The sequence below is a fragment of the Lissotriton helveticus genome, chromosome 5_1 (genome assembly GCF_964261635.1).
Source record: "Lissotriton helveticus chromosome 5_1, aLisHel1.1, whole genome shotgun sequence".
Taxonomy (NCBI): domain Eukaryota; kingdom Metazoa; phylum Chordata; class Amphibia; order Caudata; family Salamandridae; genus Lissotriton; species Lissotriton helveticus.
In genome coordinates this window covers 1880922333-1880948252 of record NC_136065.1, presented here as the reverse complement: position 1 = coordinate 1880948252, position 25920 = coordinate 1880922333, and the positions used below count along the sequence as shown (strand labels likewise).

Sequence of the window (25920 nt, the reverse complement as noted above, 5' to 3'; positions counted from 1 at the left end):
CAGTGCAGGTCTCTCAGGTAGGGTGTGATGTGGCTGCGGCGAGGGATGTCGAGGATCAGGAGTGCAGAGCATTGGAGCCATCACAGGAGTTTGGCCGAGGCTCCTGCATAGAGGGCATTTCTGTAGTCCAACCTGGTGCTGACGTATGGGTGACCGTTCTTGTTTCAGTGTGGATCCACTTGTAGATCCTGCGGAGCATGCGGAGCGTGTTGAAGCAAGAGGAGAAGACGGCATTGACCTGTTTAGTCACGGAGAGGGTGGAGTCAAGGATGACCCCTAGGTTGCGTGCGTGGTCGGTGGGTGTTAGGGCGGTTCCCAGTGCGGTCGGCCACCAGGAGTTGTCCCAGGCCGAAGGGGTGGATCCGAGGATGAGGACTTACGTCTTGTCCAAGTTCGGCTTCAGTCGGCTGTTCCTCAACCATTCAGCGACGGCCTTCATTCCTTCGTGAAGGTTGGTTTTGGCGGTGTGGGGGTCCTTGGTGAGGGAGAGGATCAGCTGGGTGTCATCGGCATAGGAGATGATGTTGAGGTCGTGCCGACGGGCGACGTGGGCAAGCGGTGCCATGTAGATGTTAAACAGAGTTGGGCTGAGGGATGAGCCCTGGTGTACGCCGCAAATGATCTTGGTGGCTTCCTAGCGGAAGGGGGAAAGGCGGACTCTCTGTGTTCTCCCGGAGAGGAAGGAGGTGGTCCAGTCCAGGGCCTTCTTTTGGATCCCGGCGTTGTGGAGGCGTGTTCATAGTGTGTGGTGGCAGACAATGTCGAAGATGGCTAACAGGTCCAGGAGGATGAGGGCCGTCGTTTCTCCGTTGTTCAGCAGGGACTTGATGTAATCGGTGGCAGCGATGAGGGCAGTCTTGGTGCTGTGGTTGCTGCGGAACCCCGACTGGGAAGGGTCCAGGATGTTGTACTCCTCGAGGTAGCGGGTCATTTGTTTGTCGACGGTCTTCTCAATTACCTTTGCCAGGAACGGGAGCAGGGAGATGGGACGGAAGATCTTGAGGTCCGCCTTGGGTTTCTTGAGTAGGCGTTGATCTTGGCATGCTTCCAGCTCTCCAGCAAGGTTGCTGTCTCGAAGGAGGTGTTGATGACTTTCCGGAGATGGGGTGCAATGGGTGTGCTGGCTTTGTTGAAGATGTGGTGTGGGTAAGGGTCTGACGGCGATCCGGAGTGGATGGTGCTCATGATCTTGATGGTGTTGTTGATGTTGGTCCAGGAGAGCAGGCAGTTGGTGCGGATGGTGGTCGTGGGGGCGGAGGTCTCAGTGGTTGTCGGGGTGGTCGTGGCATTGAAGCTGTCATGGATGTCTGTGATCTTGCGGTGGAAGAAGGTGGCCAGCGAGTCGCACAGGTCCTGCGAGGGTGGGACGTCGTTGGTGTTGGAGCTGGGGTTGGAGAGTTCCTTCACGATGTTGAAGACATCCCTGCAGGTGATCTTGTAGCCTTCCGGGATGGCTATGGCTATGTCATGGATGTCTGTGATCTTGCGGTGGAAGAAGGTGGCCAGCGAGTCGCACAGGTCCTGCGAGGGTGGGACATCGTTGGTGTTGGAGCTGGGGTTGGAGAGTTCCTTCACGATGTTGAAGAGCTCTTTGCTGTTGTGTGCGTTGGTGTCTAGGCGGTCTTTGAAGTAGGCCCTTTTGGCAGATCTGATGAGGTGATGGTGTCTGCGGGTGGCGTTCTTGTGGGCCGCGTGGCTGTCCAGTGTGCGTTCACAGAGCCAGATCTTCTCCAGCTTTCGGCAGGTTTGCTTGGAGGCCCGGATTTCTTCAGTGAAGCAGCTGGCTTTCTTGTTGGTGTGACTGTTTTAGTTTTTCTTGATCGGAGCGAGGGTGTTGGCGCAGTCGTTGAGCCACTGTCTGAGGTTGCGGGCGGCGGTGTCCGGGTCGGCGGGTGGGCTCTGGGCGAGGGTAGTGGTTAGCTGGTCTTCGGTGACTTTGCTCCAGCAGCGGCGAGGCATAGTTGGGCGCGGTGGTGCGTGGTGGGTTTCTTGAAGGTGAAGTGGATGCAGCGATGGTCGGTCCAGTGGAGTTCTGTGGTGTGGTTGAAGGAGATGTGGGGGCTTGCGGAGAAGATGGGGTCAAGCGTGTGACCGGCGGAGTGGGTGGGTGTTGTGACGAGTTGTCTGAGTCCAAGGTTGGCTAGGTTGTCGATCAGGGTGGTGGAGTTGGTGTTGTTGTTGTTCTCGAGGTGGAAGTTTAGGTCCCCGAGGAGGATGTAGTCCGTGGAGGCGAGGGCATGTGTGCTGACGAAATCGGCGATGGAGTCACTAAACTGTGGTCGGGGTCTAGGGGGGTCTGTAGATGAGGGTTCCTCTGAAAGTGGTGTTTGGGTCGGTGTGGATCTGGAAGTGGAGGTGTTCGGCGATGCTGAAGGGTCATCAGTGTTGGTCAAGACTCTGAGAGAGTTCCTGTGGACAATGGCGATACCTCCTCCTGCTCTGTTGGTGCGGTCCCTGCAGGTGATCTTGTAGCCTTCCGGGATGGCTATGGCTATGTCGGGTGCCGAGGCGGGGTTCAGCCAGGTTCCGTCAGGAAGGCGACATCTGGGGAGGTTGAGTCGAGTAGGTCCCAGAGTTCAACGCCGTGGTTGCGGGCAGAGCGGGTGTTGAGAAGGATGCATCTGAGATGGTTGGGTCCTTTCCTGGTCGGCAGCATGGTGGGGCGGATGCATGTGAAGCTGCAGTTCCAGCAGGTGAAAGCCCAGTGGGTGCGCTTCGGGGCGGCCAGGAAGCAGGTGTATGATCGTCCGGTGTTGAGTACGAGGAGGGTTCTGGCATCGTAGCGGTGTCGGACGTCGTGGCGTTCGTGGGGTCCCGGGGGTCCTGGTGCTGGGCGCGGTCCAGGCTGTGCGGCCTCCATATGAGGGGATGAGGGAGGGAGAAGCAGCTGGGAGGCAGGGCGCCGAATGGGATTGTAGGGGGGCAGGGGGGCAGCAGCAGGAAAAACGGGTGGGGGCCGCGGGAGAAATGGGCACAGGAAGGAAAAACAAGTTTAGGCAAGAAAACAAGTACAGGCACAGAGGAATAAAAACAAGTCTGGGCAAAGAAGCAAGTACAGGCACAGAGGAATAAAACAAGTCTGGGCAAGAAAGCAAGTACAGGCACAGAGGAATAAAAACAGTCCAAGCTGCAGTGCCTCCTGGCGAGAACCCTAGCAATTAGGCCCTCCATCCAATGTTTTCGCATTGTCACATATTTTATCAGTGTCAGAAAAGAGAACAAGGTTGAATAGGCTTGGAGTCTGAGGTCCCATTTCACTCACATCTGTGACTATTGCTGATGAGTATGGAAAAGGTGGCAGGCACAAAAAACGTGAGATCCCCTTGCTGGAAACTGCTGAGGAGCCCCTAAAATGTGGCTTAGGCTAGCAGCCTCTCGATATTCATAGGCACTGTATGGGCCTACTTTATGCCACTGAAGAGAAAGAGTATCACATTGCAGTGGTCAAGGAGGCAAACCACTGTCAAGTGTATGGACAATAACATGGCTGAATCGTGGGCAACCATGTTTGGCAGCCTGTAATCCACGGTTCACTGAGACATGTCCATGAGTATAAAATCAGACATTCCACATCCTCCAAGGTGACAAGATGAATGGGAAGACATTCTCAATTTGCGATTCGCAATTAGAGAATCGCAAATTGAGAATGCAATTTCAAGGGTACCAGGGTGTCAAAAGGACACCCTGTTGCACCCCTGAAATATATATGTGTACACATGTGGCGCACATACATGCCCTAAGGGAATGTATGTGCGCTACATGGCACTTTGAGAAATGCAAAAAAGTGCAATTTTTAAAGAAATCGCAAAATACCAGCAACATGAAGTTGGTGTTAATTTGTGATTTCTTAAGGGCAAATTGCACTTTTTCCGTGCTTCATATATTGCATTTAAGGAATCTCAATTTGCGATTTCTTAAATGCAGTCTCAAAATAGAGAATCGCATATCTTCTGATTCTCTAATTTGAGATGCCCTGCTCCCTATTCGCAAACGGGACGATTCTGAGAATCGGCCCGTTTGCGAACAGGAAAAGGGCTAGATACTTATGACCCCATGTGCTTTACATTCTGTAAAAGTACACATGATGCTGTGTCCTATCTTAAACTGACTTTTACCACAGGGTATCGGTGATAGTCTCTCTTTGTCTGGCTCCGCCCTAACTCTTTTCCGCTGTCTTTTATTCCCATTGTCAGCCCTGTCCTTAAAGCGTGTCTCTTTCCTTTTTCTCCCTCTCCTCTGAGGTCCTATCCGGTGGTTTGCGCACTATATTTCACACGAGCGGTTCCTTCCCTGCTGCATCCTCCTTCCTTGCCCAGTCTCTCATTATCTTTTGCACTTTGTTCTCTCCCTGTCTGATCCCTTCCCTCGTCGCTAAGCTGCCCCTCTCTCTCTCTTTGATGCCTCTGTGACCTGCATCTCTCCCCCGCCTCTGTTATCCTATGAGCATCTGACTGTCTCCTGTCATCTCTCAGTCCCTGTCCTTTCTTTCCCTCTACCTCTGCCTCAATATATGATCAGATCCCCCTGGAACAAATTCCCCGCTCTCTCTTCCCATCCTGTCCTGCTCTGTGGGATGCACCTCACTTGTTGCATGACACACTGGCCTGAATCTACAGCATCGGAATCATAAGGTGGGACGGGTTTTACACACACTATGTCGAGTGTAGTGTGTGCACCTTTACTCCGCGGCGGCTCTCCTTCTGAGTGGTCCTCCCGGTTTCGCTATCCCCAGAGTATCAGCAGCAGAGCGGCACCTGCCCTGCCCTGGTAGACGACCCTACGGTACCCTGAGCCTGCCACTCTGTCCATCAGAGTACCGGTACTCTCCCTGACTAAAGAGAAGTACTGATGGGCGGAAAATTCGGAAGTGGGGCGTAACGCAGGCCCCCGCAGCCCACGCGGTGCGGGGGGCCCCTAGCTCCAAGGGGCCCCCTTGGCATTAAAGCTCCTGATTGAGGCCGGAGGGGGCCCCCCTAAGTACGGTGCAGGGAGGCCTCCTCACTTTTCGTTACGCCAGTGCTGGTACTTAATGCCGGTGAGTACCGGCTCATTGAAAGCACTGACTGAACTGACTCCAGGACACTGCCACAGACCCTACAGGCAGGGCCCCTTGAATTATGTGGCAGGGAAGGACCAAATTATGCAACAGGATTGCCTACATCATGCATCAAGAAAAGACAAAATGTGCGGTGTGGTGATGCACATTTTGTGATAGTATTTCATGATTTATTTTTAAATGGTAAAAGTGGGTAAGGATTTTACCTGATTATTACCAGTACAACCAAATGCAGTAATAAGCAAGTGAAAGAGGACTGGTAAAACTTTATGAAGGGCCTTCCACTGCGTGGGAACACATTTTGTCTTGTTTTATCCGATTGAGCTAGAAACACTTTTTGTGAAAACCTGCAGATAATGCAGTAAATGATGTATTCAGTGGGCAATCCGTATTTTTTTTAATTTCAAAGCATTTTATAACATTTTACAGTCAGGTAAGATCGCTTTACCGTTATAAGGTTTCAGCCCAACTTGGCTGTTGTTGCCATGGTTACAGGTAGATCTTATAAATGGCTGGCTGCCATTACAATGTCTTGCTAGGAGAGTAGGGGCAGCTGAAAGAGAAAGAAAGAGAATAGAAAATAAAGGGAGGAGATGGTATACAAGAAGAGTACTTAAGCCATGGGCCTAGTCTGGGCTTGTGCATAGTTATGTGGAAATTGCACTGGCCTCAGAATTGTTTAATTTCAATGGCCCTGCCTATAGGCAATTTATTTCCATGTGTCACCTCTGCAAAGGAGCAGTTACAACATTTGCCCGCTTCCTGTGCTGCCCTTGACCCTGTGGTGCCAGCAGGTGGCTGCCAGTCTGGAGCTCAGCTGCAGCACAGCTGACACCTTAGATAAACACAGAGCCCAGTATCACAAATCCAGCTGCTGCGCCAGCACAATGGGCCTGGCCTGTCTCTTTGTGGATAAATATTGTGCAGCGATCTTTGTCTGGGGGCTTACAAAGGGATCACGTCATGCCGCTCATGCTAATTTTAGATCCACATTAACATAAACACAGGGATGTGAGTTGTGATGGCAAACAGAGGAAAGGTGCACGCGCGAAGATGAGCAGGGATTCAGGCCGGAGCCGGGTTATCACACACTTGGGGGTCAAACGAAACTAAAACACCTTATTGGAGCAAGATAATGACGTTAAAGACATTATGGCACTATAGTTCCTTAGAAACATAAGTGAATAGTACAGTAGCACGTACCAAGCTGGGAGGATGACTCGGTGAGTTAAACGCTCGCTGGTGATATCTGCTGTGACCTACTTGACACAAATTCCCCAGCAAGACCATCTTAGACTTTCATCTTTCTAAGGTTGGTAAATTGTTTAATTGGGCAATAGTAAATTCTGGTATTTAGAGCGCTTTAAACAGGAGCTTCTGGTGAGGCAATAATCAGGAACTCCTAGGAAAAGGTATGTAAGGCTTGAGAGCTGGCATGGGTGGGCTCAGAGGCTGGGGGTCTAGCAACCTCTGCGTGCTGGCAATTTTTTATATTCATTTAGTGTTTTTCACCAGAGCGGTTTGGCAACTAGATGGTAGCTTCAAAGCTCTCATTGGAGGTGAGGACAATTGTGGAATAAAATAACCAGAAAAATGTACCTTAACTGTGAAGAAACTTAGAGCATCTTCTCTAGACCATCCCCACGCGAGGGATCAGGGTTAGGGCATCCTGGTAGTGAAGTGACCCCTGACCCGAAGTATCTTGATGGGAGAAGTAATAACCTAGTCTGCACAGTAGTTTTACACATCTGTTGTGTGGTAGTAGTGATGGGCACTCATGTACAATGTACCTACCGACACCTCATGCGATTAAGGGGTAAGTGTCATAGGCAGGGCTGTCTTTTGGCATGGGTGAGCTGGGCCGCGGCCCAGGGCGCCAGTCTTGATTGGGGCGCACAGAGCTGTCTGCATTAAGGCCTTGATGACAGCAGTGCCATTCTCAATTGGCTCCAGTTTAAAGGGATTTTTGTATTTTTTTTAACATTTTACCGCCCATTCAGTCTCCTGTCTTTCCCTCCCATCATCCACACACCCCTTACACAAAGAACCCTCTCCTACGCAACAAACAACCTGGCAACAGAGCGAGAGAGTTGAGCTGTGGGCAGGGTGGGGCTGGTACAGAAAATAGGCCCAGGCACCAAAAGAAAAGTGGCCTCTGATTACTGACTTAGATAGCTAAAAAAAAAAAGTAGCCCTTTCCTGCAAACAGGCAATTTTGAACTTGTAAAGACACGCTCTATAAATGCTTTGCAAGATATGGAAGACTGCATGGATTTGAGCTTGCTACAATGTCTGTTTTAATATCAGGGAAACCAAGAGTAAACACCGTCCCAACAGACCATAAAACAGGCCCACAAACTCCCCAAAACTGTCGAACACACTGACCTCTCTTACCAGACCAGCCCTTCAGGCACTGCCTGATTGCCCTCTAGGCCAGTCAGAGCCTGGCTGTGATTCAATTCATTTGTACGAAAATGTTTGTGTTCAGAGGCCTGTCACTGCTACTTGTGAACGCAAAATGGGCCCCCTGCTGCCTCGTTTATTCACCAGCGGGAGGGAGGATCCCAATTTCTATTGCCCAGGCAGGGCGCTATCGCAAGGCCAGGGTGGAGTTCGTGGAGCTCTGCTACGTGGAACTCCGCGAAGTGACAGGAAAATTCCACAGAGTTCCGCAAGTGGCGGAGTGTGGCGCGAACTGCCGTTCGTGCTGATCTTCCTGCCATTAGCGCTGACCTTCCTGCCATTCTGGTAGAAATTCTACCCAAGCGGCAGCTCGCGCTCACCAACTTATTGTTGGCATCCGCGAGCGGGGAAAAAACTCCTATGCACGAAGTGCAGAAAACTACGCGAATGGAGCGGAGGTCACTGCCCAGGCCTAGTTATCTCATCTATGCAATTGTAATTGCGTTTATGTAGCGCTTACTACCCCTGATGAGGCATCGAAGCCCAGGCTCCACTCTTCATAGGCTCTTTGCTTCCTGAACAAGTCTGCCTTTTGCAGCAATGGATGTTGCACACATCCTTACTTACCAATAACAAATGTTTTTGCATCAAATACACTTGTGTATAGAAAACCCTGGCCACAGTAAACTTGCAGTGTAAACTTCTTCAAAGTTTTGCTTTTTTTTTTTGATTTCAAAAGGTTTTATTGAAGATTTATATATATATATATATATATACACAGTACAGTAGTAGTGTGTGAGGGTGAATACAAACGCCTTTGGGGTTACATAAGGCATAGTGGCTCGTATGGCTGGAAGTAAGTCACAAACGCTCGAACTGCTGATTGGCGTAAATTGTTCCAGGTAACACTGTTGTGCTCTCAGAGAGGAGTGAGGAAAGGAGGAGTGGAAGAAGGTAGGTGTGGGGGAGGGGAGACAGAGCATTATGATGTTTGATGTTTCTCCACGGTGAGCATCCAGTGCCGACCATTGGCTTCGGTGGTCAGAGTTTGACAGCTTCTATGGGGGTTTGTTTGGACCCAAGTGCCTATCCAGTGAGGCCCACATTTCGTCCCTTGCTGTGTGGTTGGGTGCATGCAGTGCCGTTATGTTGTCCGCCCCTCTGAGGAAGGTGATCCAGTTGACCCAGCCTTTGAAGGTCGCCTTCCCTGTGTCTTTCCAGTTCGCTAGTAGGGTTTTTTTCACTGCTGTAGTGAGGAGAAGGTCTATCAGGTCTCTATCCCCCTTGGAGTCTAGATCTGGGGCCATGAATGCAGTGGCTAGCCCCACAAAGCCTGGTTGTATTTCCCGTCCTGCTATCTTAGTGATGAAGTTCCTAACCTCATTCCAGAAACTCGTAACTTTGGTGCAGTAAAAAATTAGGTGAGCGAGGTCGCCTCTCTCCTTTTGGCAGTTCCAACATGTGTTGTTCACAAAAAGTAGTCCTACAAAGGGAACGTTATATTGCCATATAGTGAACATGATCTCTCAATGCAGAGAAACTTTAGCTCGGCTAAAAGTACATAGGAGAATTTGCACCCTCCAAGAGGGATGCAAATCCATAACTTCCTTAAAGTTAATTGGCAAGAAATAGCTGAACCCTGGCATCTGGCAATAAAGCTCACATCTGCGGTTTTTGCTTTAATGAGCCAACAGGAAAATGCACAAATATTCATACCAAACTGCAAGTCAGGGCGCCCAAGGCTTGGGTATTACCTGTGCTTAATTAGTATGCATTAATGACGGGGCCACACATTATGCACAATTCATTAGAACAGCTACTAGGTCGTGGGTGTTCTGAAGACAGCACTTGTCTCTACGCTTGATCCACTGCATGTTTCCTTTGATAATTAGATTCTGTTGGCCTAAGGGTGGTGCTCAGTTGCCAACAGTGAGATGAGAATGTACTCCATTGGCACACACTCTCGGACACATGCCAGTTTAAACTCCTATCTAGACTCTATCTGCCTGGAGGGTTTAGATTCAGGATATCATAAAATCTTGTACTGGGACCAGCATCTATTAACCATAGTTGTGCCACTGGAATTATGCGCCACTGGAATTATATGCGACAATGAAGGGCCAAATTGTGCAGCAAGGTTGACTAAATTATGCGGCAAGAAAAGCTAAATTATGCGTTCTTTGCGGTGGTTGCATTATTTTCCTACTTTGCATTTTAACAGACATTAATTCTGTTTGAACAAAGGTTTCACATAATTTAGTATCAGTTTACACATGAATGCAGATAGCAATCACCAACTAAGGACAGCCAGCTAACCTTTGCAGTGGGCACACCGCAGCGTAGCAGCATGTGTAGGACTTTTTTGTAATTTTTGAATACGAGACAACATTTTTTTGTTGAAATCTGCAAATTATAAAGAAGATGCCGGATTATGAGGCAAGTGCGACCACTCTATGATTATGCAAAAAACTCCACCACAGAAGAATCACTCAATTCAGTGTCTATAGTATGTGGATGTATACATTGTATGTGGCATGTGAGGGTGCAGAGTAGAAGGGTTTTTGTGAGGGGTTGGGTCTGGCATTTGAGGTGTGAGTATCTAAGGGGATGTTGGGATTAAGCTGAAGCGGTGTTGTTCGAAGGCAAAGTTGGCATATGTGAAGAGTGAGGGAGCACAGCAAATGGGACAGCGTGCAGGTGTCGTTGGCATGGGAGGTGTAATGTAGAACTGACAGGGTGAAGTGAGAGGGTGGGGTTATGAGAGGCATTTAAGGTCTGAGGCGCAGACCTGCAGGGTGTAGTGAAAGGGCAGAGTTGACGTGTGATGCATGAGTAGGTAGAGCTGAAGTGGTTTTATTAGATGTGGACTGAGAATACGTCATGTGAAGGGGTAGAGCTGAAGGGTTATTGAGAGACAGCACAGGTGCTATGAGAGGTGCGAGGGTCAGAGCTGAACACGTATTGTGGCGTTGGCACACGGGGCACATGCCCCAAACAGACTCCATCAGAGAAGACTAGCGTGTCCTCAGAGAGCCTCAGCATTCGCCAGTGAACACCAACAGGTCCATGGCATCATCAGATGGCCATTTGACACCAGCATCAATTCTTCAGATGTCTATAGGAGCCTTCGCAGACGTAATTCTGACCATCGCAATCCTCAGCTCACCTCCAGCTGCTGTGAGCTGAACCTCTGTTCCCTTTGCTATCCATCAGACAGCCAGACCCTTACTCTGCCCTGAAAGGTATTCAGAGAACCCAAAAAGATCATTGGCCATCTGCAGATAGTCCCCCAGGAGTATCAGCCCTTAGTGACCAACAGCTTACTATCAGAAACACCCCAAGTTAGTCATGACAAACACCCCAATCCCCATTCTCAGTGCCCTGAACCCCTATCAGTGCCTTTTGTCATATCCTCTATGACCGTAAGGTTCGGCCAGCTTCCAGAAACTCTTATTTCAGCATTAGCTACCTCCGCCAGCCCTTCATACACCAACAGCTGTCATTAGATGCTATCAAATGTCCCTCGGGGATCCTTAGCCTGTCTTCACACGTTCCATGCAGACCTTTTGAGACCTCAGCCAGTCGCAAGACCCAGTCGCTCTCTCCATCTCTTAAAGTAACTCTGGACCACTCTCAGAAATCCCTGACAGTCTCTTAGAGACAGACCCCTGTTACACACCACCATTGACCTCTAGACATGCTCTGCTGTCCCTCAGCCTGACTTTAAATGCCACCGTCTTGTATTTCAACAGCCCAGGTGGGCTCTCGAAGATCCTTGCTTTACCCCCAGACACCCTCAATATGGCCTTGCAATAAATGAGCATGCCCCCAGAGACTTCATCTGGTGCTTTAATGCTCTTCATCAACTATTATTGTGCCCTGGATACCTCCAACATACTCTCAAGAGACCTGAAGTTTGTCTTCAGTCATCCCCATTTGGTTGTGGCACTCCCTCAGCCAGCTTCTAAAGACCCTCACTGTCGTCTAAGGCACCTCCAGCAGCCCTACAGAAGACCCTCATTACACTCTTAGGCAGACCCCCACACTGTCCTCATGGCACACCTCCAGACACAACCAGCTGACTGTCAGAGAGGATAATCCAGACATCAAACACCCCATTTGGTCCTTGGACAGAAGTTCTGCTCTCTTGCATGTGTCCTCGGAGATCCAGTCCTCCACTTGACAAAAATGTGCCCCTCCCAGGAGCTACTCCCCTGCTGAAGGAGTACTGTGAGCGTTAAAAGGTTGCCAGAGAAGGTAGGGTTGGAGGAGTAGCACTATGTCCTGAGGGCAGAGATCACATGTGAAGTCAGGAGCGGCCCGTGCAGGTAAGAGCAGTGGGATGGGGGTGGGGCTGTCGACAGTTAACAATGAGGTAAAATTAAATTTAAAAAAGAAAAAATCACTTACCTTGCGCTCGCCACATTGCTGAGTCGGCGATGGAGTGGGCGCAAGGTTAGTGGTTTTCTTTATTTTTAATTTAAATTTCCCTTGTTGCCGTTTGTCGACTCCCACACCACTCCACCCTACCACTCTTACCTGCATGGGACGCTCCTAAATGAAGTGTGAGGAAAGCGCCATGGTACCACAAGTAGGTTGTGTTTTTGTTTAGGAGGCAGAACATTGCAAAATAGCAGGAGAAAGGATGAGTGAGTATTACAGAAGGGCTTGACATTGCATGAGAGGTTGGTGGTAAAGAATGTGGGTCTACAGGGTGGGGGAGCTCAGAATTTGTGCTTTTTTTGCATATTTATTTTAACCGCATGCGTGCGGGCGGAATTCCGCTCGTACGCTGACTTTTGCGAAACCGCATGTTACGTGACGAGCTGGGCTCGTCATCAGAGTAGCAGGAGGCTACCTCATGACGAGCCCAGCTCGTCATCAGCGTGCAAGGGGTTAATGATCAATTTCGGAGTTGTACATTGCTGTGGTCCACCTCTATGTAGCCTTGGAGTGCTTTGGCCTGATACATCCGTTTGGTAGCCCGCCAACAAACATAAAAGTTAACAGGTACCAGTTAACCATAAACTAATTTGTGCTAAACCTAAGAAAAGAAAGAGTTGTAATATCTGACCCTGTGGAGTTGGTAGACGAGGTTGATGGTAGTTGTCTATCTAGCAGTCCCATTTGCAGCATTTCAAGAGAGCTGGGGTAGCGGCAAAGGTGAAGTGCATTATAAGAGGGCGGCGGTAGAATGTGGAGTGCAAGGGAAAAGAGGGGTAGGCCACGACGAGAGGGCTTGTGGCACACAAGATTGGCAGTGGCTAAGTGTATGTGTTGTTAAATGAGAGGATAGGAGCATTGTCCTGTGTAGTGCAGATGATGCACTGTAAGGAGTTCTGGCCGTTCATGGAGCAGGCATATCTTGCCAAGCATGCAAAAAATATTTTAGGCCACAGTGGCACTTTACAATTATGATAATCTATCAATTATCCACAATGGCTATTTCAATGTTTTAGTTGGCTATGCTTTTATTTTATTATATATATACTTATATACATTATATACATATTTTAATAGTACTGCTGCCTAACATTTCAAGCATGCATTGACATGCAGGAGTTAACTTTGGGCATTCAGGTGCAGAAAAATATAAGTGTGTTGATGTTCATATTTTTTGTCTGTTTGCAGGCTCTCTTGTGGCAGCAAGTAAGACGTGGCCTTCCTGCCAAGCACCTTCCAACCTGGCAGCTCCATTCCCTTTGGGTCACTCCATGCCAACATCCCAGTCGTGTCCCCAGTCGGCGTTCAGCTCCCTTGAGATGGAAAGTTCTCCTGCTTCTCCTGCCCACAGACCGTTTCCTGTAGCCACTTCTCTTTCACACCCTGCCACTAGTAGTAGTGGAAGCGACTCCCCAAGCCCCATCTATCAAGGTCTTCTGAGTCCGCCGATCATGCATCCGAACTCTTTGCAACACATGCTCAGCAGCGGCATGGTGCCACAGAACATGAACAACACAGTCATGCCCTTTGTGTCTACTGCCCCACCAGCTCCTGAGTGGTCCTCCACAACGCCACTCTTCTCATTGGCCAATGTCTTTTCCTTGGCCATGAGCATGGCCCAGAGCTTCCTGCCCGGCGGGTCGGCTGTTACCGCGCAACCTCAAGGGATCCCGCCAGGCAGCCAAATGTATCCCCCTCAGATGCCGGTCCACGGTCAGCCGCACCATCATATGCCATTGCACGGTCAGCCAATGTACCAAAATAACTACTCCCAGCCTCAGATAAATGTGGTGCCCAGATCTCCTGCCCATGGACAGTGTCAAAACATGCGCCTTAATTCCAGTGGGGCACAGGAGATCTACCCACTGAACCTGCCAGCTTCGACTGTTGGTGCCAATATCACGCAGCCTTTTCATGGATCGCAAAGTATCTTACCCTGGGATCATGCAGTCGAACCGATTGTAGCTGTGTCAGCACCGGTGCCATCTCCCCCTAAGGCTGTTGTGACATTTTCATCACCAGGGGGTTCTCGAGTCTCTTCTCCACTGCCACACCAAGCTCCAGGAGTGTTTGACAACACTAAAGCAGCACCTTCATCCCGAGGAGTACTTGCTGCAGATGCTACAAAACAAGCGATGGATGAGGCGGGGAGCAAATCTGTAAGCAAAGATTTTAATATCTCCTTTTTTTATATGGTCACCTGCATTAATAAACAAATTCAGGAATTTTGTAATAAACGTAGAAAAAAAGTTTATTGCTTTTAGCTATTGGTATTCAGATGAAGGTCTATTTTTTTATTACTAAGGTTTCCAATTTTCTGTTTTTACTGACTTTTATACATGAAATAGAAAGCAGTATATTTCCTTGACTCTATTTTAAAAATTAGAAGAACATGGACAGTAGGTCTGCTTTCGATTGCCTGTCCAAGCTGTCAGTCATGACTGGCAGCCCAATAGGAATGCAGAGTGACAGTATGTGGAGGTAAACAAAAGTGCAAAATATCGATAAATAAGCTTACAGAGAAATATATATATATATATATATATATATATATATATATATATACATATATATATATATATATATAAACATGCAGACATCTTAGTGTGTATACTTTTATCAGTTAAAAAAGTGTGGATAAGTATTAGTTGCAACTTCAGTTTTTCAAAGTATACAAAAATAAATGTGGATAAATATAAAATGCTAAAAATAAATATGAGTAATTAGAGGTGGAAGCGCCAATAAATATCATAAAACTTAATTACCATGGCACATAATATTCGGAAGTGGAAAGTAGCATATTTTTAACACTATTTTGTTTAGGTCTTTCAACCTCGCCCTTGACGGAGGATGCAATTTAATTCCTTATGTTTTTTTTCATGTTATGCAGCATCCGTTCAGTTTGGGGCTCGGCAAGCTACATTTTTTCAACGATAGTAAGAATCGAGATAAATTTGCGGACTTTTAGGGCCGATTTACAGAATCATTTTTAAAACTGCCTACTCTACTCCCTCCAGACTCCGTTTGTTGTCTTTTGTGTAGATGTGCAGTATTTCTGAATTCACTAAAACCCCTACCAATGGTCAGAAAATACTAACCAAATCATAGCTGTCCATGAGTAGTCCATCTCCTCCACACTTCTTCATGTAGATTAAACGCAGGGTCTCCAGAGGAGGTACTCTAGAGAACATCCTCATCACATCAAGTGGAACTTTCTTCACTCCTTTTTCTCCACGACAACTTATCTTTAATGCTGGAAAACTCCCCTTGCTTGCACCGTTGTGCAATATGAGGTGATAAGGGAACTTTCTCACTACATATGTAGTCTTCAAGTTTGAAGTTAATCTACTTCGGTAAGCAGCAGGTCAAGCAATCTCTTTAGTAGTTTTGAGAAATTTCCATCTAACTCCTATGTTAGTATGAAAAATGCCAAATAACAGTTAACTGTTAGTACTCAAGGATGACAAATTCAGATGAATATGTTCTTTCATACAATTTGAATACTTTCTCCGAGCACTCAGCAAATCACTTTTGAGATTGTGTTATCACTAGTTTTGTTTTTTATTTTCATATCTTGTACAGCACTCTCTGCCCATGCGAACACGTGTTTCGTCTATGCTGAGATATTGCAGCAGACTCCTTCAGGGCTTGTCCAGTGGTGATTGGGTCAACAATCATAAGAACTATTTCTAACACATGAACACTAGCATATGTGCGATCTGTATAAGTCCAATCAAGCAAACGTACAGAATCAGTACATATTAGTCTACATGTAATTTTGTATCTTTGGGAGAGTACTCCCACCACGTTGTTGACTCCACCAAAATTTCAGCATTCAGCTTTTTGGATAAAAAGCAGAAGGTACTCAAAAGCTTCTAAAGCCATTTTCATTATAGAACAACCTTTTGTCCACAGGCCGTACAAAATGGGGTCCTCCTATGCTCACATTTACAACCGAAGAAAGATAAGACCCGCGCTTCATTAAGGTGACTGTCGTCAGCTGCCTTAAGATGCTGTGGAGTGGCCACAAGAGGGTGTCGGGTTGCAACAAATGTCATAACATGACTTTGTTTCTAAGGGAAGGAGGGATACCAAATACCAAATGTATTTGTACATGGGATATTGAAGATTGTTGCTCTAGTACTAATAAAGGATGCATAATTGGCAATGATTGTTAATGACATTATGATTCGACATCAGGGAGATGTGATGTAATGGAGCCAGATTTTCTTTCTTAATAGGTGCCCCCTTCACCTTCCAAAGACTGCTTTCATGAATCTACAGGAATGAACTCTGTAGGAGCAAGTGGGCTCCCCAATGCCAACGGTAAGTTGTCTGTTGCATCTTGTCATTATTTATCAGTACACCTTTTTTCTCATACCTCATCTTTTTAAACAAATGTAATTCCTTTAATTTAGTAGTGAACTTAACTACTGTAGACATTCTGTCACTCTTACATTTCTTTTTCAAGAATATGAGGAAAGTTGCATTTTGTGTGGGTTAAAGAGCTTTTAAGGTCAAAGAGTAATATTGATAAAAGAAATAGTGCAAGAAAATTAGAAATGAGAGAACACAAGGCGTGGTTTTTAGAATTAGGCAAACACTACGTGATGATCAAATGATACTTGAGCCGTGAGGTTGTAACAGAAATGAAGATATTTTGGATAGTACACTATTTGTTGGCTAAAGTGAGAGCATATTGCAATTCTGAACCCCATAATAGCGAATAACCAGCAAATATACATGTCAATTACTTTGACCATAGCCATTATTTCAGCTTGCGCACTGCTACACACTGATTTTGCTATTATTAAATCTTTGCGGAAAATCTTTCTCCTGCTGCCTCCTCAAGCGCGTGCGTTAGTGGCACAAAGTACCATTTTAAGCAGCCTGAATTACTGCAATGCCCTTCTCTTAGACTCCCCGAAATTTCTTCTGGAAAGACTTCAGAGGATTCAGTTAACAGTAGCAAAGCTAGCCCTAGGTTGGCTTAGAAGGTCCTCTTCCTCTTCGGCCTTGGCAGAGTTGCACTCACTCCCGTTAGGACAGAGAATTCAGTTTAAGTCCCTCTGTCTAGTGTTTAAAGCCCTGCATGGGCAGGGACCTGCTTCTATGCAGAGAAAGTTTGAGTGGTACGTTCCAGTTAGAAGCCTCCGCTGCTCATCGGTGAGATTGGTTAAAATACTGAGGTTCAGGAAAGTTAAATCGGGTGGCAGAACCTTTGGTGTAGCAGCTGCTAGACTTTGAAATGAACTACCATTGGAACTGAGACAAGTCAGTGATCTCCTTCTTTTTAGAAGGAGACTAACAACTTGGTTGTTCCTAAGGCCTAGTTTGCTGTCTGCTTTGTGGGCACACTTATATACTACACTCTGAGTATGCTAGCGCCAGGATGCCTGTTAGGGGACAGAGCGCTCTACAAATTAATTAAATAAAATAAATAAATAAATAAATCACTCAAAAAAGGTGCATTGGTCATTCTGGAAATCTGCAATTTTGAAATAGACACTAGCGACCCTGTTCATCAAGCTCCTAAAGAAGGAATGAAAAGGTCCACCTGCAGTTGAGGTTGTGTCCATATCATAGGCTAATCCATGTTCAATCCGTCAGTCCTGACGAAGGCTCAAAAGGATAACTGTGGACTGAAACCCATTCACATATATGTCTCAAAAAATTAAAAGAAGCAAAAAGAAATCATTTGCATAGTTGGATTACTAGAATATGCAAAGAAGCAGTAGCAATTAAGTTGGCCTTTTCTTTCTTACGATAGACTGAGCAGCATAGCGCTGTGCTAGAGAGCAAAACTAGATGCTAAAAATGTTAGTATTTATGCAGGCAAAAATGAATGTTGGGACCTATTAATCTGCAGTATGATTTGTATTTGTAAATGTTAATCCTGAGTTCTCAGCCCTATTTCCCCCATTCATGTTTCTTCCCATCCCATCCATCAGCTGATGTCTCCAGTGTAGTGGGCAGCAAGTATGCTATCACAGGTCAGAGACAGTCGAACACTCTAAATTGAAACATTAGTCCGTAATTTTGGAGGACTGAAGACCCGCTTCTTAGTTGTTTCTTCCTTACCATCCTGGGCTCCAGTAATCTCTGGCCTAGAGTTTAAGATTTTAGGATTTCTTCAGAATTTAGCAATAAGTTGCCTATTAAGCAAGCAGCTGTGCAACCATCTCTGTGATCTACCGCGTCCCCAAGGACAACAACCTCCCAGGTTCACCACTGAGGTGCTTGTGAATACAGTTCACTTGTCCTCCGGCATATGAAGCCATTGCAACACGGAACCCAGTTCCCAATCAGGTGCAGTACTCATGAGTTTGTACATGCAGTTTCCTGGTACTCCTGTGTGTCCTGGTGGCTAATGTCTATGGCCTTACACATGTAATCAGCAAGGCTTAGCTGATGTGATTTCACTGGTGTTGGAAATCCTTGGCGACAAGAGAATCTGTAAGAATTGGGTCCTACTTTTCTCTGATCCAATGGAAATTTGGACCTCATTTCTTCTGCATACGGGTATTGCATCTAGGATGTAACAATCCCCTCAGCACTCCATGTCCTCAGCCCTATTCTCACTTCTGGCCTTCATGGTACAATCTGTACTGAACCTCTGCAGCCAGTGCAAACATTGCATTTCTCTTTTCTCCTCTTAGTATCTTATCCCACTCTAATCACTGAGTATCACAAATCAGCATTCTTCTCATGGTGAGGTTTTTCCTCAAGATATGGACAACAAGGTGAGCTCGAGGAGCAGTTTAACTGCTCAAAAACACTTGAAATTTGACCTGATTATTGTTTTTTTCAATAGTAGTAGTATGCTAGGCAGCTGAACTCTTTCTATACTACTGTAGTCCCTGCAGCCTATGGAGGGTAGCTGAACACTGTAAAGCACTGTAGTGCCTGCAGCCTTTTATAATGTAAACTCACTGTAAGTTTAAAGTATCATGAAATATCATTCTCATATATGAAATAGGAGTATCGTACTTTTTCCTTAAACAGATTTTTGAGAAACAGGCTTTAGGTTTCGCAAATTAAGTTGCATGGTGGTCAAGTATGCTTGTCATGTAGAGTGAAGTATGACTTATGCCACAGAATTGGGGTTCTATTACGCGACACCATTTTGGTGAGTGGGAATACACTTTGTTAATTCGTGAGCCCCTGAGATTGTTATAATATTTACTTGCCAATCATCATAGTATATCTGTAAATGCATTTGCTCTTGGTCTTTTTCAGAGGGCACACCCACACGAGTGGGAAGATTCCAGGTTTCCACATCCAAGGAGCCGATAGATACCATCCTGGAGAACAAGAGCACGTGTGTCGATGGCGATGGCTGCCAAAATCATTCGGACCAGGGAAGTCCTACCAGAGATCTGAAGGCTTCAGAACAAACATTGTCAGTCTACGAGACTGCTTCTTCAGACACGGATGCCACGAGTTCTGATCAAGCCAATGAGACTCCCACCCAGGCCATACCGTGCACCAATGGGGACATCAGCAGCAGCCCAGTGATTGTTGAAACTTCTGGACCTCTTATCACGTTCACACCCGAAGTGGTTCTCGGCAATCGGAATGAACCAGACACCAACTTTTCCAGCGACGACGAGAGCCTGCAGAGTCCTCAGCAGGTGTCGTCAACAGTCCAGGTTTGGATGCATTACACCAGGGGTATCTCCTACCTGAGCAGCGATGACACGGAGAGCGAAGACGAGGATATTTTTGAGGAACTAGAGAACCTCAGGCAAAAGTAAGCACCTGCTTTTGAGTATGCCAAAGATCCGCATTAGATTCATTTTGGATATAATATCATGCAAACATGCTGCCTTTGGATGCCATAAGGAGCTCTGAGAAAACTTGAAGCTTTGAGAAATCAAAAAAATAATAGTATTCCAAACCTTCCGACAAAGGCAGGATGCATGTTTATTGACAACAGGGTCTCCCTAGGTATAAGTGTTCATCTAGTCATCTAAGGACGCTCTGTTCTGCATCATCGCCAACTCTCTCTGTCCTAAATAAGCATTAGTCTTTTGACGTTCTCAATCTCCGATGCCAAACATTTGCACATAGAGTTATGTTTACATTAGATATGAAGCAAAAGACACACAATTGATGGATGGAATGCAGAACAAATCAAAACATTCACCCCCAGTCAAGAGATCTGGGTTAAATCCATCATTCTTTAGCTCACCATTCCACCCCAGTTTAGACCTGTCCATATGTAAATCAGTCTTGACCCTGTGCTTCATGGGAACTGTCCTACCCCAATCGCCAACCCAGGTCCTCCCTGGACTGGAAACAAGCATCCTAGGACCGGTTTCAGGGTTTCACCCCTCATCAGCCAGGATAGCTTTCATCCAGTTCAGGCTGGACTGTTCCCATTGCTTGCAGGGTCAAGACTGATTTGCATATGGTTGGTTCAAACTGGAATGGCATTTGGATAAAAAATTCAATGGATTTAGGCCCAGATCTCTGTGTTCTTGGGTGAATTTATGACATTGGTCTGCATTCTGTCCATCAATTGGTCTTTTTACATTAGATATGAGGCAGGGGTGATCAGCAACATTTTCAGCCTTTATGCATATTTTATATAGGTTCTAATTTCAATTTTTTGTATGGTAGGGTAGAAAATGATTTCACCCATTTAATGCAGGTTTGTTCCACTTGTAGGTTTCATTTTCGACTTTCTGTTGTACCATTTTTGCAGATCATGCGGATACTGGATGTTGTTTTCTGACCACAGCTACAGTGTATAATGCATTAATTGGTCATTGTTTAATGATTGTCTTTTAAAAATAAGAGATTGGATTGACAGGGTATGGTGGTTAGCATTTGGCACCAGACAATACTGGTCATTAAGCAAAACAGCACTAGGCCGATGCCAGGGCAACAGAAAGGGGTGGCACCAGATCAGCCATATGACTCCTTTCCCAGTGTGTTTAGCAAAGTAGTAATTAAAACAGTAGACCGTGGTGGGAGATAACTCACTATACAGAAAAAGGCAACTGGAGACTCACTCACAATGCTGGGCTAATATGAAATGTATTTCACTACACGGATTCAACCCTTTGTATTCTAGTTAAAACACCTTTGTAAGCACTGCATATGAAAGCAAGCATTGGCAACGTCAATAGAATGGCTTATAACTGAAAGTGCCTGTTCAGTCACTGATAAGTTAATGCATTCAATATGACATGCACTATGCCACTCACCCAACCACTCCTATATCCATTCATGTACCCACTGATTCATTCTTGCGTTCTCCAACTTACCCACTGGCAAGAAAACAGATACATAAGCTCAACTGGCAAATGCAGGATAAATTAAAAGAATGGAAGTAAAGCGGGCAGAGCAGAGGGACTGTTTGGGGAGCTACAAGGCACTGTGAAAAATAAGAGGAAAAGAACTGAATAGCGACATCTAGAACTAACAGGCATTCCTATGAGGAGCTAGCAAGGACTCTCACAATGCAAATCGTCAACCTCAAGGGTTTGTCAAAGAAACGCACAGCAAAAGCCTTGTCTACTACAGTAATCTATGAGATTCCAAGTAACAAAATACCTCCCTACAGGGTTCCATACAGTGTAATAATCCACCTGTAGAGGCCTGCTGGCTTTACCATAAGGTTCTCACAATAAATCGTCATACTGCGCCTTTGTTGTGATCCTCATTATTAACAGATCCACCCTATTGCACCTGACATAACATTTCTTGAACCAATTTGGCCTATAGTCTTGATCTGGGTTGTCCTGTTCTCAGTGTTTGTTTGTAGATTTCAGCAGTTTTTTTAGTGTTTTCCGAACCTTTTGCAATTAGTGCTTATCGATGTTTATTCAGCTGCCTAACCTCCAAAATAGGCAAAAACTGTTTTTTCCAGTATTTACAACACATGTTTTCTGCACTGTTTATTATAAAGCACATATTTAATTAAAATGAGAAGTAATGCAGGGTTTGTAGTTTCTTCTCATTGGCGGTGAGTCCAATGGACTTATGTTATACTGTTTCAGGCACAGAACGTCTGTGTATTGCACTCACACTCACATCTTATTACTCTCGCTTACATTCATAGGCATTTATTTCATTACCTCTCACACTTACTCTCTCAGGACTCTTCCTTGTTTACAGGACTAAAAATAGATTTAAAAAGTAAGACTGCTATATTCAAATGTTTGAATAAACAAATTCATGGTCACAGTTGGAGGGTCAGTTACCTATTCCTTACTGAATATTATGATATTGTAGGGATGGTCAACCCTGCCAACAGCATAGTAACTTGTGAAACCTTTAAAATTTTGAATTACGAAACACTTGTGTAATATTTTCACCATTATCCCATGTGCATGTTGACAGCACTCTTTTCACAGGTACCTGTCGGTACACCTTGCATTGAAAGTTTAAAGCTTGAGTTGTTTGGTAGTGGACCTCCAATCAATACTGACTTGTTAGATAAGGGGGCTGATGTAACATAGGGTTTCCCATTATGTATCTTTGGATATATATAATAGTACATAGTGGCCAAGGGTCTAATGAGACAGCCATTTCACAAGTCAGTCAAAGAATTAAACACTGACAAAAGATCAAAACTGAATTTAATTTTCCCAGATTCTCTACAGAGTGTAAAATAATCAGATCAAACCTAAACACGCTTGTAAACCCTGCACCTTTAACTCACGCACACACAATTTGGAGGAACCAAAAGGAAGGAGGAACAATATTTTAGTGACTCTTGTATAAAAAAGTAACACAAAAGTAACATTATGTTTCTCCTTCAAGAAGAAATAAAAATGATTAATTGGCTCTCATTTTCCTTTCTTTGACTGGCATGTTAGTTTGTGGTGGTGCAGGTGTTTATCAGTGTTTACATATTTACACTAATGAGGGCTGTTTCCCTTTCGGTGGAGTTTTATCAAGGGGTGGGTATAACTGTAAATTCAGTGCAGTGTAATCATGCAGATTTATCTAAAAAATCAAAAAGATTATGAGGAAGTATGCGAAAAGAATAATTCTGCATTTACCTCTATTTTCCAAAATGGTTGTGAGAATCCATTTTCCAATTGGCTAAATATACTCTTGCAGTAGGATTTTTTTTTTCTAAAATTACTCTTCATTGCGCAAGTCATCACATTATTATATGTAATTCTGCAACAAATAGTAACATTGAATTGCTAAAATTACTCTGATTACTTCAGTATAATTAAAATTACACCCAGGCCTAGTTTTATCAGTTATTATTGGTTTAAGCCAAAATCAGGATATCCCGCCTTTATCATTGGCTCTTCCCTTAAACCAACTCAGGCCTACTCTATGAAGCATAAATGTTAATACAGTGTAGCCATGAGGCAAAAAGTTAGTAGAATTATAAATGTGAATACAATTACAGTTGGCAACGCAATATATAATTTGTCTTTAGAGGGTCTAACAAGGATTGTCACAGAGCAATTTTCTACCCGAGGTGACAGCCAACACCAAAACATTTGCTTACTAAATTATTCTCTGATGTGACATCTACCTAAATACCAGTTTTGAGCCTTCAACACGGTGTAATACCAATCCACCCTTAAAGGTATATTGGCTGTATTTCACAGTAAGTCAGCAATCTCCCTTTGTTGTCTCTATTGATAATAAACTGATTTGACCTGTGGCATCTGACAAAACATTTCTCTGTGAACCAATCAAGACTATACTGTTTTTCATTGACTTGTCACCATAAAGAACTGAGGCCTCCTGACTTGAGGAATTGAGCATTAGCTGGCACCCATCAGGCAGTTATAAAATAGCAAATATATGTAAAATTACAGTTGGGGAAAATTATATACAACCCCTCTGAAATGCGCCCCAAAAAATTTATCACATTTCAAATCTTCAACTGCAAGTGTTTGTCAGAAGGGTAACCAATATCCAAACACTTGTCTATTATGTCATTTGTGAGATTCCATGTAGTAAAATACTGTCTATTAGCTTTAGCACAGTGTAATGACCATCCCCCTTTAGTGGCCTCTTGGCTTTAACTAGGCCTTCCAGTTTTCAGTGTCAATTTTCATTTTATTTCAGTGGGTATTTTTCAGTGTTTTCAAACTTCTGAAAATGGGTGATTATCAGGGTTTACACATTTTTGAAAAATACTAGTTTTATTCTAGTGGGACATAAGAGGTTGTTTTGTAATGAACTTCTTGAAGGGACACAGGCAATCACAAAATATATTTATCGATGTAAGGAAGTGAAGAGAAGAGAAGTGACCAATGGCCCTGTGTTTTCTTTTTGAGAGGCGGAGAGAGGAAGGTGAGTTAGCTGAACAAAGCTGGGGAGCATGCTTCAATTTATAATAATTAGTTAGACAGAACGGGTAAATGTGTTTTGTTCCATGCTTTCAAGTGCTGCGTTAATCAGTTATGGGAAAGCACACATGCTAATGAAGGCATCTGGAGAATCATTCTTCATACATTTCACAGTCCCTTTCTCTCCCTCGCAGACCAGTTGGCCCGTCTCCCAGCCCTGCCTGCAGTGGAAGGGGTGGTGTTTAATCAGAACATCCAAACTTGTGCACTAAATGAGAAAGCAAACACCACCTACGACCTCAAATGTACAGCCGGCCACATTGGGCCAGATGTACGACCATCCCATTTTGCAGGTCACAAATTGCAATTTTTGTGCGACTTGCAAAATGGAATGTAATAATATGTCTCAGACACATTTAGTGATTCACAGTGGAGTCGCAAATGACCTGCCTCATTAATATTGATGAGGTAGGTCGCAATTTGCTGCCCATTGGGAATGGCCAACACTCACAGGGATGGTGGCCTGTTGGCGTCAGCCGAGCACCATGTATGTGACTGCTTTTTAAATAATTGAGAAAAAGGGGGGGTTTACCCAAGAAAATCCACTCGGGACCTGGGTGCTATGCGATATACAAAATGAGGGTCCCTGTGAACTGTGTACATATTATTCACATTTATTTGAATCAATGCTAACAAAACAGTAGACTCAATGTAAGCTAATCACAATGAGCAAATACTGCAATTTACAAGTTATAATATCAGTGCCCCAAAGAAGGAAGGAGAAAGAGTGGGGTAGCGTGATGCTGTGACAAAGAAAAGAATAAGTAAGAATGAAATATCCGTGACTAAAAGTTATATCAAAATCTTAGATTTGTTGAGTTTTATACAAAAAATGAATCGGCTTCAGATCCCTGAGCCAGAGCGAGGATTCATAAATTATCCCATTGTTTATCAAAAAAGTCTATATTGACACTGGTATGTAATATCCAGAAAATGCGGGCGGTGTCAACTGAGAGGAAAGGAAGGTAGCCGTCGACGTTTCGACCCCACGCTACAGCAGTAGGCGTACGTGAGGCCTCACATCGGGGTCTTCATCAGGACAAAGGTGTAAAGAAGGGTGCACTATAGTTTCTGTAAAAAATATAAATGATTTGATATAAATAAACATCCCATGTGAATTGGGAGAGGTTACGATAGTGAATATCCAAACCGTAACGAACGGTAAAGAAATTAATTAAATAAATTACCATGGTACGTGGAGGTATTTCCATTCACTAATCAATAGCGGGATTCCACTTTCTCAAATTCATCAAATTCTAAAAGATAAAAATTAGAACGGCTGTGTCATGTCCCTTAATAAGAGAATAAGATGACATTTGTGGTTATGTTATCTCTATGTCAGTCAATGATACACTATTACTAGTCCATACATTAATCGAACCTAAGAAACAACACCGCGCTCCTAACCTGACCATGATAAAACAAACTCCATTCAAATCAGTTGTTACAACTGTGGTTGTCAATTTGGCCATAGTTATGTAAACACATATGGGAAATCATAGCCACTGTGAATACTTTGATAAATACCATCTGAGAATGTTATTAATAAGCCCATTGTTGTTCTAGACCCATTGTAATATGTGATAGTGAGTACAACTCATCGTAGGTGTTACCTTCGTTTCCACTTGGTTAAACATCTGTGACAAATGAATGACACCTCCAATTATGAGTGCGAGTTTT

General features: G+C 44.8%; 1 protein-coding gene across 1 annotated transcript in view; it reads left to right on the top strand.

The window, feature by feature from the left end:
- WNK4 (WNK lysine deficient protein kinase 4) overlaps window positions 1–25920 on the top strand; it is a 410636-nt gene that overhangs the window by 369553 nt on the left and 15163 nt on the right. The window contains exons 15-17 of the mRNA XM_078645359.1: window positions 13091–14061; window positions 16144–16228; window positions 19142–19655. Coding sequence (XP_078501485.1) covers window positions 13091–14061; window positions 16144–16228; window positions 19142–19655 — 1570 coding nt within the window. The remainder of the gene's footprint in view (window positions 1–13090; window positions 14062–16143; window positions 16229–19141; window positions 19656–25920) is intronic.